The sequence below is a fragment of the Barbus barbus genome (genome assembly GCF_936440315.1).
Source record: "Barbus barbus genome assembly, chromosome: 50".
Classification (NCBI taxonomy): domain Eukaryota; kingdom Metazoa; phylum Chordata; class Actinopteri; order Cypriniformes; family Cyprinidae; genus Barbus; species Barbus barbus.
Window position 1 is genome coordinate 7,743,340 of NC_136728.1, and position 16,029 is coordinate 7,759,368.

The following is a 16,029-nucleotide window of genomic DNA, read 5'->3' on the forward strand; positions in this document are numbered from 1 at the left end:
ATGACTGAGCATATGAAGATGGCAGAGGTGACATTGAGATGTGAGGAATGCGTTTCAAACATGACTATTGATCGGGGAGGTGTGTGTGAGACAGGGACAGAGATGAGGACGAGAGAAACAAAACTGCTTTACAGTCATATTACGACTGTACATCCCATTATAATACTATCTTACAATAGTAATATCATCAAACAATTAAATACTATCACAGTACTGTGCATAATGCAATCATAGTCAACTATAATACTTACCTTACAAACACTGTAAAGTTTCCATCATTAAAGTGGTGACTTGCAATCGTTCCTGTAAAGAGCTACTTGAATTAACCCATAAAATGTGGGTTTGTTGTTATAAATGAATGAATTTAGGTTGACTGAGTTTACTTAGGTATTACAATATTTAGGTTATCATTTTTCAGGTGTGAATCATCATACTAATATCATACCATTGTACATACTACAAATGTCATAGTGCTGTCATACTATTGCATTGTATTGTTATTTTGATAAACTGCAGTGATATATTATATCATTACAGTATCACAAGATATAGTATGACATTGATATGTACAGCTCTAGTGTCATCATAGCAGTAAACTGTTACTTCACATTATATATATATATATATTTTTAAATTATATAATTCTGATAAATATTTTGATAAATTTTTAGATTATGTAAATCTGGAAAAAAAATTGTGTGTGTGTGTGGGGGGTACCTTTTTTACTTAATAATTTGCTTTACATATTAAATTGACCGATTTATTACATGAACATACTGTTCAAAAGTTTGGAGTGGTAACATGTTTATTTTTTTATTTTTTTAAAAAGCCTTATGCTCAATTGATTAAATATTATTATTGTGAAATATAATTTCAATTTAAAAGTTTTTTATTTTCATATATCTTAAAATATAATTTGTCACATGATCCTTCAGAAATCATTCTACATATGCTATTTCTTATTATCAAAGTTGAAAACAGTTGTGCTACTTATCATTTTTGAGGAAACCATGATACATTTTATTTTCAGGATTCTTTGATGAATAGAAAAAGAACAGAATTTATTTGAAATAGAAATCTTACTGTAAATGTCTTTATTATCATTTACAGTATAATCAATTTAATGTGTCTTGACTAAATAAAAATATTCTTACTGATTCTAAAATTTTGAAAGCCAGTTTTTTTTAAGGAATTTGTGGAATTATGACAAATAAAAAGATCATAAAATGTGTCTTTTTCAATGTAAACACATTTCTGATGTTTTCCATTATTTAAAGTTGTGGTTATTTGGTCTTGTGTCCAAACCTCAAAACTATCCCATTCTAACGGTTTTCGGTGACTCAACATGATGTTGTCTTTTGTCCTTCATGTGCCCTTTAAACAAGGAATGTAAACAAGTGATTAAAGTCTGCAAAGTTCCCACGATTCCATGCATACCTGCTACGCGCACAGAACTTCTCCATTAGCATATCTGACATACCTGAGTCTGACACCAAACCCAGCCGGCCTACACACAAGAGAGAGCAAAGCAGTCTCACTGAGAACCACACCTGCTCTTAATGCACTTAAAACAATACTACCACCCCTCACAGTTTCTATTAATACAAATCTGAGGAAACCTAAAATTTACAATGCAAAAACACTTCATGACCCAACCTTACATGTTTGAATCTGCTCAAATTAAACAAGAAAATCCAAAAATATGGTAATTCACATTTTTGAGCAGCATTCTACGTCACAGAATGTTACAATGTCTATTTTTTGTTGGAAGTTTGTGATGCAACGGCAGGTAATTCCCTACAAATGATGTTCTGTCGACGCATGATGAGAATCGTTCCATTCACAAATGTGGACAAACAGCAATCACAACATTTCTGAGCTCAAAGGGATCCGCCCACCGCGCTTATGTGACTCTGAACTGCACGGTGATGTTTAGCTCAGAAGTTATTTGAGGAAGACGAGGTGACTCACCTGCACTGGATTTTACCTGGACGGTAAGTCTTCACTGTCATTTCCCTGAAACACAGCGTGCCATTAGAATTTCCTACAAGTGCATGAAGTCAAGCGCAAAAACAGTAAACAGGTGAGTCCTGAGACAGACAATTTCTGAATTATGATTTTTGGAAGAAAAAAGAGAAAAGACTGAATCAAATTCTTAGTAATTTTTCATTTAAATATCAACTTTGTCTCAGATGTTTCTCCTAAAATTTCTTAGCAGAGATCCAAATAGACACAAGTGAGACATGCAGTTGAAAAAACCTATGTGGATTTTGATATAAAATATTTGATTTCATATTGAAAACCTTTAAGATTTGACTCTAGATTTTGGTGTCTTGGCAAATCTGAGCACAGCTTGAGATCCTGTTGAGATCTTGTATGAAATTCTAAAGAGTCATGTGAGAATAGGATCTTTTTCTCAAGAAAAAAAAAAATCTGGGAAGCAGAACACTTAATCAAAAGCCTAAAATTGCTTTCCATTTAAGATCATTGCTGTCACGTCACAACTGAGATATTAAATAATTCTCACATTTTTAAATAAAATGTCTTTATATAGCAACTCAGTGTTTGAAATATAGATCATATTATTTTTAATGTGATAATATAATTACAGTATATTTGAATATATAACAGTACAATGTAACAGTTAATCTAAAAACACTTGTATGCATGTACACACACATAATATATATATATGTGTGTGTGTGTGTGTTGACATTAATAATGATTTTGTTAATGATTTTTACATATTGTATATTTATTCTGTATGAATGTTGAAATCTTATTCTGTATGAATGTTGAAAGCAACCAATAATCAACTGATCAATTGTAATATTGTAATTTTTCTGGACAAATGTAAGCTAACCTGACCACATTTACTTTATTCTCAGGTGATCATCAAGTGTCTGCTGTCAGTTGAAATTTTCATTACGAGAAGATCTATTTAGTATTTCCCATGATGGCAGGTAATACAAACATCTACAAAAAAAAAAAAAAAACAGGGAAAAACATTAAAGATAATAAAATGTAACAAGAAAATGAATTTGATATCAAATACTGTATCATGTGCAAATCACACTTGCTGTTGTTTCCTTGATGTGAAATTCTTGAAATGCAAATTTGTTTGGGTTTCCTCTGATTATAGAACATGGTGACCCTTGCACTGGGTCAGAAGCCAACTTTTGCATGAATGGAGGAACATGCTTTAAAATACCCTCGGTGTCTACTACTCCCACATGTGTGTAAGTATCTTCACGAACAGAATATCTATTGTTTTGTCATTTACATTCTAACATACCTATGACATGCTTTGCTTGAAATCCCTGTCCTGTCCTGTCCTGTAGCTGCAGTGCAAACTATGAGGGCAGCAGATGTGAGCAGTTCCAGCTGTTCAGTTTCTCTCGGGACAGTGAGGAGAAGGGCATGATCGCTGCTGTGGTCATCATCGCCCTCCTCATTATAGTGGTGCTCGCTGCGGTCATCTACTACATCTGCAAGTGAGTCACGTAGGCTTTTGACGCTGAAGATTCGCATTCAATACAAGTTTTTTTGACATTACAAAGAGACATGCGGTGGATTACCACAGAAAACAATTGAACTAGTCTCTCAGATAATGAAAAAGAACTGTCTACTTTACAGCGGAAGTCGATATAATTAAGTATTATCACAAGCGCAAGATTACTAGTTTTTTTTAAAATTATTTATTTATGGGCTTTTTATGTCTTAATTGGACAGGACAGTGTAGAGTAGATAGGAAAGCTGAGAGGGGAGCGGGATTAGCAAAGGACCACAAATCGGGATTCAAACTCGGGTCAGCAAGATTACTAGTTCCCGCAAAGCAGGCATGAGGCTGTGAGGTAATCACAGCTGTGCTGATATTTTGAAAAATAACTATAAATACTCGCTCTTTTCCCACCTTATTTTAACGTAAAAACGCGGCCCTTTGTAACTTGAATGTGCAAGACTATTTTAGCTGTACAAAAACAGTGCATAATGCTGCTTTATGTTGCAAACTTGTATTTGTTATTATATAATGTGAATATATAATCATTATTTTAAATGTAACGTTACTGCTTTTGTAGCGCGAACAGTTTTACTATTACTACACTTTGTAATTCTTCTGTTTACCTTAGAGCGACTAATGAAACAGAAGTCTCACAAGGTTAGATAAAAAAAGAGAAGCAAAGTTAGCTGAATACAACATTTCTGTAAACAGTTCATAACTTATAGCTTGATCTGTTTTTCCTCCGCTAACGAATTTCAGCGAGTTCCAAATAAAGCAACAGCAGAATGAATCATTTTTTGAACGAATCGGTTGAGTGAATGATTCAGAGTGACACTTACAATATGGACATCTGGGAAGTTAAAAATAATTAATGTTTCACATGTATAGCCACAGGAAGTAAATAACATGCATGCAAGTGTGTGGGAAAAACAGATACACGTTTTGTAAAGTTTTATCAAAGTTTACAGCTCCATTGCTATGATCCTAAAATGAGTAAAAAATTATTGAAACAGTTTATACACACAGATTATAATTCAGAAAATATAAGTGGTTTTATAAAATTATATTAGTGGTAACATTTGTAATTTTAAGATTGGTCCAATTGACTTTTTTAAATGTCGTCGAATGTCCTTAACTTGAACCCATAATATTCTTTTAAAGATTGTTTTTAATATCAAATTGTCCATTAACATGATCTTTTATGTTATCTTTTGAACCCCCAAAACCTGCAAGAAAGTAACAGTTCTGGTGGATTCAAAATTCTCTTTTCTATTTTTACTATTTATTCCCAGAATAAAGAGAAACGGCCGGAGTCAACCAAAGCCTGAGGAGTACTGGAGGGTCAAATCAAGCAGTCAGCCGGTGTGACTCGACTTCTGAAACAGGTGCATGTGAACTCCACATTGGTGTTTGAAAGAGGCTTTTTGATGTTGTGGACAACTCCATTATGATTGATGACAACTTTACCTTGTAACATCACCCCCTTCTGGAGGTCTTGGACTCGAGGTGAAAATGTGTCAATTGCACAGTCGCTCAAAGTGCCTGCTACTCTCAAAATATCTTTCTTTATGTTCAAAGATTTTGTAAACAGTTCTGTGAGTTAAAACACCTTAATTTAAATATTAAAAAGGATGCAGATTCTTTACAAGCAAACTGTTACCATATCAGATGTTCAATGGAAAGCAATACATTTCAAAATGAGCATCCTTGGCATAGATTTTAATTTTAATTAGATATAGAAGAGTTAATAATATATTGGTCACATGTGCCATGTACATACATTTTTACAGAGTGCTGTTTTTGTTTTGGCTGAAACTTTGATTATACTCTTATTCCTTTTTATTTCTACTGGATTATACTGGAATCGCTTCACATGGTTGACATGTTTTACCATTAAATGTAAGTAACAACAACATGCTCAATCATTAATACACACCACCGGACTGGATATATAATGGGACCATATTCAAAGAAAATATTTCGAAACTTTTCAAAACCAAACATGTTCATGTCATGTAAGCGTGTTACTGTTTCTGCAGTATGTGTATACTGTAATGCATGTTTTCTGTATGTCTAATACCTAGATGAGCTACTGTATGTGTCTATATGTGCATTATACAAGAGAGCACACTTCCTGCATAATGTATCCCACAATGCAATGTGATTCCAGTGAGATGAATGAAGCAGATGTATAAATATTAACTACATTTTTACCAGTGTTTCTTCTCACTATTAATTCTGACTGTCAAAAGTTTTAAATATTTAAATAAACTTAAAAAAAAAGGAATTAAGTGGAATGTTTTATTGAGTTTCTATCTCTTATGCTTCATTAAAAAATGGAGCAATCATATGAAATAACAAACAAAAATAACAACACCAAACATGATAATAATAACAAAAATAGAATAACAAAAAATAACTACAAAACTACAAAAACTAACTACAAAAATATTAATAACATATTAATAACAAAAATAGAATAACAAAAAATAACTACAAAACTACAAAAACTAACTACAAAAATATTAATAACATATTAATAACAAAAATAGAATAACAAAAAATAGGGAGCAATGAAATGATACCAAAAATAACAAACATGATAATAACCATAAAAACAACAACTACAAAAATAATAACAATGATAAAATAATAATAAAAAACAATCATTGCAAAAATAGGGAGCAATAATATGAAATAATACCAACAATAACATCAAAAATAGTAACATCGAACATGATAATAACAAAAATAAGAACTACAAAAATAACAACAACAAAAATACAAAAAAAACAATAGCAAAAATAACAAGAAAATTAACAAAAAACAAAATAACTAAGAAAAAATACAAAAAATGCAATAAAAAATTAAAAAATAATAAAAATATAACAACAAAAATAGAAATTCTACAGAAATAAAAATAATAATAGCAACAAAAATAATTTTATTATTTTATTTTACATCAAAAATAGAAGTATTTATATAAAAAACAAAAATAACAACAAAAACACAACAACAAAATAGCAGCAGTAATAACAACAGCAAAAGCTTTAAATTACTTTAAATTATGTATCTGCTATATCAGTTGATCATACGCTTTTATATGATAAATTATACATACAGTAAACTATATAATCCAAGATAAGCCTACTAGGCCTAACTCATAATGATGAAATATAAAAAATATATTTATATTATAATATAAAATATGTGAAATGATAAAATAAAAATTAGAAGTCAATTTTAATTTAATAAAAGTCATATTTAAAACAAATAATCCATTGCTTATTTTATCTGTTTATCTCATGAAAATAATTTTGAGTATAAATTTGACTACTGATAAATTGGTAATACAGGTAATAAAAAATCTGATACTGAATGAATTTAATTGAAATGCTCTGCTTTTTTCTATGTACTAATAAAGTTATTAAATAAAGTATTATGACTGCCATCGTGTGGTGATTACTATGCATGACAGTTGTGTGCTGTATGTGTGTGTGCGTGTGAAATAATTTCTATTTTATAATTCCTTTAGGATGACAAATACCATTTTTATTTGTTCAAATTTGAATTAATGTGTATTATTATTTGTTACAGTATGTTTTCACCATTTGTAATCATGTTTTGACTTTATTCAATTCACTTAAGTATTCCAGTGGTGTAAAACACATATATGAGGTTATGAAAGAATTAAAGTATATTGTTTAAAATAGATTTAGGGATCTGCTGTCACTGCTTCTCAACTACACTTTAATAAATGTGATATATCACCAGACTGAGTTCAACTTATTGTGAGCATGATATGGCGAATGTAGGAGAAAAATTAAAAAAGATCAGATTAAGAGGCCTTCACAGAGGTTTCCATAATACATTTTTATTTATTCAACATATTAGAGAGTTCCTTATTATGTATAAAGCTATCAAATCGACCACTTGGCACAAATGTTGAATTAAAAGTGTGGTCATGAACACACCTCAGCACTATAAACAAAGAAACGTCTTGATGTTTACCACAAATCTCTTAAAATGGCTACAAAAGGATCACAGCAGTGTGTTTATGAATCAAGAGGATGCACATTCTTCATCCCTGGCCTTGTCGAATTCCTGTGCGATCTTCAGTGCGGTGGTATTGAGCCCCACTGACTGCATGTTTGTGATGATGGTCACCACCACCCCCTGTGGAGGAGTGTGTGCACTCTCACTGGGTAAAACCAGCAGGACACTACTGGCCCCCACAGCGCCCCCTGTGTGCGAGACATAATGTCTGCGGCTGCGGCACTGGCCGTATTTTTGCTGTTTCTCCACCACCAGCCAGCCCTGGGCGTACAGTCCGTCTTTGTCCCACGACGCCTCCGTTTTGTCCACCGGTGCCCATATGGCTTTGGCCGTGTGGGGTTTGAGGAAGCCAGGAAGCAGCCCGTCTGTGTTCTTCAGTTCGGCCATCTGATAGCTGTAGAGCAGAGCGTTACCAAACAGCAGAAGGTCACCCACAGTGGACAGAAATCCACCTCCAGCCCATTTGTACGAATTGTCCACATAGGGGCAGTTCACTACACGAGCCTTTTTATTGAAGTGGTAGAACCTGCAGGAAACAGAGATGTTGTTAAACAGGTCAATGATAAATAAGAGTGTTTAAGAAAAAAAAAAAGTTTCAATTGCATGGTGTAATCATATGAAACCAAAATGTTGGCTTTAATATGATTTTGAAAAAAAAAATAAAAAACAACAAAAAAAGAAAATAAAAGATTCAAATAATAACTGTAAAAATGTCATGTGGTGTAACCAAATAAAAAGTAATACCATATTTTCTTTACACCTTAAATATGTGAATCTTAGTCATTATTTTTCAAAAAAGTAAAAGAAAAAAAAAATCGTTACATTTTTGGGACGTCACACCAGATGACATTTTACAGCCTGAACAAATGATGTCTTGCTATAAAAGGTCAAAATATCTGATATTATAATTGTCTTACCGACCTTGACACACAGTCTTTAGGGATTATCTTTGATATCATTTCCTGTTTTATGTTTTTCTTTTCTTGCCTGTTGGTTGCTCCGCATCAGACCACATTTTCAAATTATTTATATATTATCTATTAATATTTTTAATTATGTTTTTATTTTCAGTTTTTATTTTAGTAAAAAAAATTGTTTTTGTAATTTTTTACACATTTTTAAAAAATATTTCTAATATTTCTAGCTTTATTTCAGTTTTCGTTTTAGTAATTTAATTCATCAGCTTCAACTTATTTTAATGCAGCAACATTTCTAATTTTATAATTCAATTTTTAACCTACATTATTCATCTAATATGTATATTTTATTTCAGTTTTATTTTAAAAACCAAAAACATTTTTTTTAAATAGTTGTAGTTAACAATAACAGCAATGGTCCTCATGACTTAATTGATTGCATTTTTTATATCATATTTTATAAAAATTTTTAACACAATCAGCAGAAGTATAGACATTTTCAACTTTTGAACCGCTAAAATCAGAATTCAGAATTTTAAACGTGTTCAATACAGAAGGTGTATGTTTCCTTTTTTTTTTAAAAGATTTATATTTGAGATTTTGCCTTTATTACAACAGGACTGTGTCGAGCAGACAGGAAGTGAAGTGGGGGAGAGAAAGGGGGACAGGATCGGGAAAGGTCCTCGAGCCGGGATTCGAACTCGGGACACCCATATTGCAATTGCATTATATGTAGGAGCACTGCTGCCTATCGGCGCAAACAGAAGAGGGGAATGTTCCAGTTGCATGATTAATGTCTCCTTTACCTTGAGCGGTTGTATATGATGGGGTCGTTTTCGTCTGGTACAGTGTTTAACATGCCCAGCTCTCGAAACATCTTCATCATGTGGTCGAGGAAGCGCTGACCTGCTGCTCTCTCCACCACGGCGCTCAGCAGGGTGTACGCATGCGTCGAATACAGGAACGTAGAACCTACGGCGGTCGTATAACGCAGAGTTAAGGACAAATTACTGCAGAGAAACATCACTGTACAATAGAGACATTCTGCTAAACTCCTCACTTTGAGTTCCACGACAAGTCAGGATTGGACCGATGTGCGAGTAAGTAAACGATGGTAAGCTAAAGATCAAGATATCAAGACAACATGCTCGAAAAATAAACCCAACCTCAAAACACATTATAACAGCACTTTGTTGTGCGCAGAGAAAGCATACCGGGTTTAAAAATCAGAGGATCGTCTTTGAATAAGTCCAGAGCCTGGATGACGTTCTCAAAGTTGTCTTTGAGGTAATACTCCTCCTGCTCGAACTCTTTTTTCCTCCTTTGGCCTCCTTTAGCCTCTTTGCTTTTAGCGCTGCTCTCCTCCGCTTTCGGCTTCTCTTTGTTTCCGTCTAATCTCTTCTCCTCTTTCTTCTCCGGGGGCTTCAGAAGGCCCTTGGCCTTCTCTTTGTCCTCTCGCACTTTCTTGGCATCTTTCTCATAGTGACGGATGCCACTCAAGTGGGACAGGAGCATCCGGGGCGTTATTGTGACCTGGTTTAAGGACAGAGGGAAGAATGCTAAAAGCCAAACTTAATGAATTATGTTGGGTTGGAAATAATTTGAAAATTCCCATAGACTTTCATTGAGGGTGCCAAAACTTTTGTACAATAACACATAAAGAGTATTTAAGCTGTTTATCGATAGCAAAGCTTAACAGTTATGCTAGGACAACAAGCAATACGCTAATCATGGTAGCAAAATGTCATCAATGTGCTGAATCGTGCTAGAAACATTCTATCAACATGCTAGTTCATGGTAGCAACATGCTAAGAACATGGAAAAACATTCTAGCAGCATTTTAAAACATGCTTGCAATGTGTTAATGTTAACAATATGCTACTAACATGCTAAATCATGCAAACAGCATGTTAAACATGCTACCAATGTGTTAATTCAGGTAAGCAACATGCTAACACATGTTAAATCGTGCTAGCAGCATGTTCAATTATGTCAGCAATGTGCTAAATCACGCAACAAGCGAAAACATTCTAACAACGTTAAATGCTAGCCATGTCTTAAATCATGCTATCAATGTGCTAAAACATGCTAGCAACGTGTTAAATCATGTTAGCAATGTGTTAAATAATGATATGCTAACAACATGGGAGAGATCAGCAAAGGTCATTGAGCGGGGATTCAAACTCGGGACGCACTGCCCACTAGGTTAATTCATGCTAGCAACATGTTATCAATGTGCTAAATCATGCTAAAACATGGTAAATCATGCTAGCAACATATTAAATGCTAGCAATATCTTAAATCATGCTATCAGCATGCTAACAACTTGCTAAATCAAGCAAACAGCATGTTAAACATGATAGAAATTTGTTAAATCATGCTATCAATGTGCTAAATCATGCTAGCAACATGTTACATTATGTTAGCAATGTGCTAAATCATGCAACAGCATGTTAAATGCTACCAACGTGTTAAATCATGCTAGCAACATGGAGAATATGCTGGCAGCATGCTAAAAAATGTGTTAAATCACGCTGGCAACGTGCTACAACATGTTAGCAATGTGTTAAATCATGTTAGCAAAACATGTTAAAACATGCTGGCAAAATGCTAAATAATGCAGAGTAAAATCTTCAAGCTTCAATTTTTTCAAAGTTCAGAACTTTCAGACAAGGCTTCAAACTTTACTCATCTAGTTAATAAATTGTTAAGTTAAGCATAATTGACATTAATCAGATGAGTTATAATTTGATTAAATTAAAAACATCTTTTTAAATGGATGTACTCACATCCTCTCCTTCAAATTGCTTCTGTGGGAACTCTGGCACGTATTTTTGGACTGGAGCATCTAGATCCATCTTGCCGTACTCCCAGAGTCTGGCGACAGCGGCTGCAGTCAGAGGTTTACTGATGCTGGCGATTCTCATCACTGTGTCCGGTCCACAAGGCACTCTGTTCTCCAGATCTGCATAGCCAACCCCTGAGAGACACCAAATACAGCCAGTGGTCGCTTTCTGAGCTACTGTACGAACACAGGCCTCGAAGTAAGTAAAGAACTGGTCCCCTTGGATGTGGACTTGTGGCCTTAACATAAATGTGTCATTTTAAGCACGGACGGATTTTGTAAATCCCACAGTAGTGCAGACTACCCAAGAGCTTTTATGGGACCAAGCATCAGTGTGCGGTGGGAGACTTCCTACCTTCACACCAAACATGACTGCCATCCACTGAGACTCCGATAACCATCCCAGGAGCTCCAACTTCATCCTGCAAAATAATGTGACTTATCTGTAGGCCATTCTGCACTCTATTTAAAATGAAATAACACACACACACATTCATACATACATACATGCACTGCCACTCAAAAGTTTGGGATCAGTAAGATTTTTAATGTTTTTTAAGAGAGTCTCTTCTGCTCATCAAGGCTGTATTTATTTATTCGATCAAAAATAATATTGTGAAATCTTATTGCAATTTCTAATATTGGTTTCCTATTTTTATATACTTTAAAATATAATTTATTTCTGTGATGCAGCGCTGAATTTTCAGCATCAATATGTATATATAAATACATGCACATACAGTACATATTTTGAAAATATTTACTTGTATTTACATGTATATAATTTATAAATATATTTAATATATAAAAAAATTTCCGTAATACATACATGCATGTGTGTGTATTTATATATACATAATATATATACACAGAAGACAAAACGTTAAACCCAACGCGATTAATCATAGGACAGCACTATATCTCACAATTTTGGCTTTATAACCCTCAATTAGGGGCAATCAGGGGCAGTCAGGGACAGTCGCGGCCTAATGGATAGATAGTTGGACTTGTAGCCCGAAGGTCGTGGGTTTGAGTCTCGGGTCCAGCAGGGATTGTAAGTGGGGGAGTGAATAACCAACACTCTCTCCACCCTCAATACCACGACACGTTCACGACTCTGTGTACACTTGGATGGGTTTAATACAGAGCACAAATTCCGAGTATGGGTCGCCACACTTCCCTTTCCTTCTCAATTCTCAGAATTGTAAGATAAAAGTCTGAAATATGAGTTATGAACTCAGAATTGCAAGGCAAAAAGTCAATTGTCAAATAAAAAGTCATGCCTTTTTTATTTTCCTGTGGTGGAAACAGACTTCCATAAGTTATGACAGTTTTGATAAAAAAAATAAACAAAAATAATTAACGAACGAATGTGTCACATATATAAATGCAATAAATGTAATATATAATCATACTTTTATATATATATATACAATTTTCTTAGAAAACATTTAATAAGATTTAAACATTAATAAAAATATAATCTTATTTTTCACATTTTTAATAATTAAAATATTAAATTATTTTATACTTTGTTTTATATATTATTAAATACGAATATTTAATTATTAATATTAAATGTAGAAATTAAATAAATATTAATAGACTTGTTTGCCAAATATATACACCGAGAGCAGAACATGTCGACAATGAGATGTTATTTGGTAATTTAAAAAGACACAATCTTTCCACACTGAGGTATACTGGAGTTGAACATATTAAAGTACCCAGGAGAGGTGGTGATGTCAACAAGATTTTACTAAAAAGAGAAGCTCATTATATTTACACACTGAATACTCTTTCTCCTAAGGGTTTGAATTTAGAACTTGATTTTAACTCATGTTTCTAATTGATATCTTTTTTATTGATGTTGATACAGCTTCATTTGTACCCTAATATATGTGTGTTGTATGGCTATGTATTTTCTATTTTTAGGACAAGCAATTGCAAATTACAAAAAGGATGGGGGATTGTGTTGTTTTGTGATGTTTTGGGTATTTCCTGATGTTGTGTTGTGTATTCAAAGAATTTTTTGCCTCAGTGTGGTTGTCTTGTTTTAATTGTGATATAGTTGCTCACATGATTGACCTTGATTACCAACAGGTGCAATCGATTGGAACTCTGCTTGAATCGTAGTACTTATTGAGCTGTTGCTTTTGCTTGTATGTGTTTGCCTGACGAAGGTCTTTGGACCGAAACGTTGTTCTTTTAAATTTTTGAATAAAGGGAATTAACATTGTGCAGACCTCTTTTTTGATGATGTCTTTTGATCTTGCACCGGGCTAAGACATTTTTGGATGTGCGTACTCTCACCTTTCTTTTATGTTATTTGGTAAGCTCAACAAACGATGCTAAAAAAATAAATAAAATGACAAAAAAGCAATAATTTAATAATAATTCGTTACATTTATATAGCTTTTCTGGGTACTCAAAGCGCTTTACATAGAAGGGGGGAATCTCCTCAACAACCACCAATGTGCAGCAGCCATATTGCACCAGAACGCCCACCACACTCCAGCTTATTGGTGGAGAGGAGACAATCAGTGTATGGGGATAATTAGGAGGCCAAAGGGGAAATTTGCCGGGGTTACACCCCTACTCTTTTTCGAAGGACTTTTTGGGATTTTTAATGACCACATTAAAAATCAGGACCTCGGTTTAACGTCTCATCCAAAGGACGGTGCTTTTTACAGTATAGTGTCCCCCATCACTAAACTGGGGCCACTGGTGAGCACCCCCTGCTGGCCTCACTAACACCTCTTCCAACAGCAACCTAGTGTTCCCAGGAGGTCTCCCACCCGGGTACTGACCAGGCTCAACCCTGCTTAGCTTCAGTGGGGCTGCAGGGTGAAATGGCTGCTGAATAATAAGGTATAAGTAGCAAATGAAGAGTCGTCCTGATACCTGTACCTTTATCCGCTGCAGCAGGTCTCTGCTGGTTTCTATAGCGACGGTGTATTTGGAGACCTGTATCTTCTGCACGTTACATTCACAGCGTTCAGACGCAGAATCACGATATTTCAGCCCCAGAGCCAGAACAAAACCCGTCCCGATACCGAACAGCCACAAGAGCGGGTGTCTGCTGTTGTAGGGTGTGATGAAAGGTCTTCTGCCTGTAGAAATCAGTCTCTTCAGCTGATCTCTCAACTTCCCTCTGGATGTCAACAAAGACACAAAGGGCTCGGATTTCTGAACACTGTATTTACATTGTGTGCATATGAGACCCCGTGATAAACACAGTAACCGAGACATGACTGTTTTACCACTAACAATAATAATATATGGGGGGAAAAAAGGATAAAATAGTTGTTGGGAAGAGTACAGCAAAGAGTCCTCGTTGTTTGAACTCCACAGAAGCAGCCAGCTGACAACAACCGGGCGATTTTACAGAATAAAAGTCCTCAACGTTGAACAATTAAAATATCATCTTTGTAGGTTTTTAATGTTATGTACAATGTTTATTTAAATATTATAATATTTTTCATATTTACAAAAGCAACAATCTAAACAATTGTTTAACCGTTTGAATTTTTTCCCCTTGGCCAAATAGAAATTTAACATGACTGCCTGCTAGAGAATTTCTTCATATTTTTTTTATTTTTTTTACCGGATAGTGAAAGAAACTGGAGACAACCACCAAACTAATGTATAATGTATATAACTGTATATCTTCTTTGATGGGACGTAAAAGGTCTTTTAATTTGAAAACTGTAGACACTTTAAAAAAACCCAACGGCTGATTGGCTCGTATGTCAGCTGTGACTATAACGTCAGCCAATCAGACGTGCGTATTCTGTTCTGGCCAGCAAGCCCCGCCCCCCGCCTTCACGCTCATCAACACTCTGCTGTCAACGACAAACTTCTCTTAATGTACTATTTAGGCGATAGCAGCTGCTATTTGGACAGTTTCAGGCCAAACATTAACATACATGTCATATAACACAGCCAGCAGGCAGCCTAGTGATGTATAGTTCATTGTGTTTATTAAACAGGAACGATCACTTAACATATCGCTTTGTATTATTAAGGCCCACATGCTCGTGGTTTCGGTTCACTCAGATCAATCATTACTTACCTGACCTTTCTCGATAACTGCGTTTAAACCTCACCTTGCCAGAGGCTCTTCATTCTGCATGTGCATCTGCAAGACAGTGTTCACGGTAGAATACAGTACGTGGAAAAGTCACAGTATTTTATTTAATATATCATAAAATAATAATAATAAAAAAAATACAGACATGCTTAGACCAGAAGAAACTGTTATTAAAATGTAGTTATTATAATAATTATAATAGGCCTAATGTTTAGATCAGAAGAAAAAAAGTGTCTATCACTATCTAGAAAAATATAAAATATTATATTTGTAATATATGATATAAATGCTTAGATAAGAAAAATATTTATATTTAAAAAATTGAAAAGAAAAATATATAAACATTATAAATGCTTAGATCACAAGAAAACATTGTAATTATTTTATAATGTTTAGATCAGAAGAAAATATACATAGCGCTGTCAAACAATTAATCGCATCCAAAATAAGTTTTTGTTTACATAATGTGTGTACTGAGTATATTTATTATGTATATAGAAATACACACACTTGCATGTATATATTTCAGAAAAATGTTTATATATTAAATATTTATAATATAAATGATATGAATATAACTATAAACATGTAAATATTTTCTAAATATATTCTGTGT

The 16,029-nt window shown here is 34.0% G+C and overlaps 2 protein-coding genes across 4 annotated transcripts; one reads left to right on the forward strand and one right to left on the reverse strand.

The window, feature by feature from the left end:
- Window positions 1–1,934: 1,934 nt before the first annotated feature.
- On the forward strand, window positions 1,935–5,854 carry LOC306868189 (pro-neuregulin-4, membrane-bound isoform-like). Of its 2 annotated transcripts, none has more exons than XM_079414258.1 (5): window positions 1,935–2,083; window positions 2,889–2,963; window positions 3,143–3,239; window positions 3,342–3,494; window positions 4,795–5,854. In XM_079414258.1, the coding sequence occupies exons 2-5, from the start codon at window positions 2,954–2,956 to the stop codon at window positions 4,868–4,870; spliced, it is 336 nt and encodes a 111-aa protein (XP_079270384.1). In that variant the 5' UTR covers window positions 1,935–2,083; window positions 2,889–2,953; the 3' UTR covers window positions 4,871–5,854. The 2 variants fall into 2 exon arrangements, with proteins under 2 accessions (XP_079270384.1, XP_079270385.1); XM_079414259.1 differs by having other exon boundaries at window positions 1,935–1,994.
- A 1,501-nt stretch (window positions 5,855–7,355) lies between these two features.
- On the reverse strand, window positions 7,356–14,690 carry LOC306868083 (serine beta-lactamase-like protein LACTB, mitochondrial). 2 transcript variants are annotated; one of them, XM_079414082.1, is made up of 6 exons: window positions 14,231–14,690; window positions 11,676–11,742; window positions 11,265–11,455; window positions 9,690–10,008; window positions 9,282–9,447; window positions 7,356–8,084 (listed from the first exon to the last, which is right to left on the reverse strand). In XM_079414082.1, the coding sequence occupies exons 1-6, from the start codon at window positions 14,570–14,572 to the stop codon at window positions 7,565–7,567; spliced, it is 1,605 nt and encodes a 534-aa protein (XP_079270208.1). In that variant the 5' UTR covers window positions 14,573–14,690; the 3' UTR covers window positions 7,356–7,564. The 2 variants fall into 2 exon arrangements, with proteins under 2 accessions (XP_079270208.1, XP_079270207.1); XM_079414081.1 differs by having other exon boundaries at window positions 14,225–14,684.
- Window positions 14,691–16,029: the final 1,339 nt, after the last annotated feature.

Excerpts from the sequence above, each read along its gene's own strand:
- LOC306868189 (XM_079414258.1), top strand. Across the intron at positions 3,240-3,341 it reads TCTACTACTCCCACATGTGT|CTGCAGTGCAAACTATGAGG; the intron begins GTAAGTATCTTC and ends CCTGTCCTGTAG. Across the intron at positions 3,495-4,794 it reads GTCATCTACTACATCTGCAA|AATAAAGAGAAACGGCCGGA; the intron begins GTGAGTCACGTA and ends ATTTATTCCCAG.
- LOC306868083 (XM_079414081.1), bottom strand. The coding sequence starts at position 14,572 with ATGTCTCGGTTACTGTGTTTATCACGGGGTCTCATATGCACACAATGT. Across the intron at positions 11,456-11,675 it reads CAGTCATGTTTGGTGTGAAG|GGGTTGGCTATGCAGATCTG; the intron begins GTAGGAAGTCTC and ends GGTGTCTCTCAG. Across the intron at positions 9,448-9,689 it reads TCCTCTGATTTTTAAACCCG|GTTCTACGTTCCTGTATTCG; the intron begins GTATGCTTTCTC and ends CGACCGCCGTAG.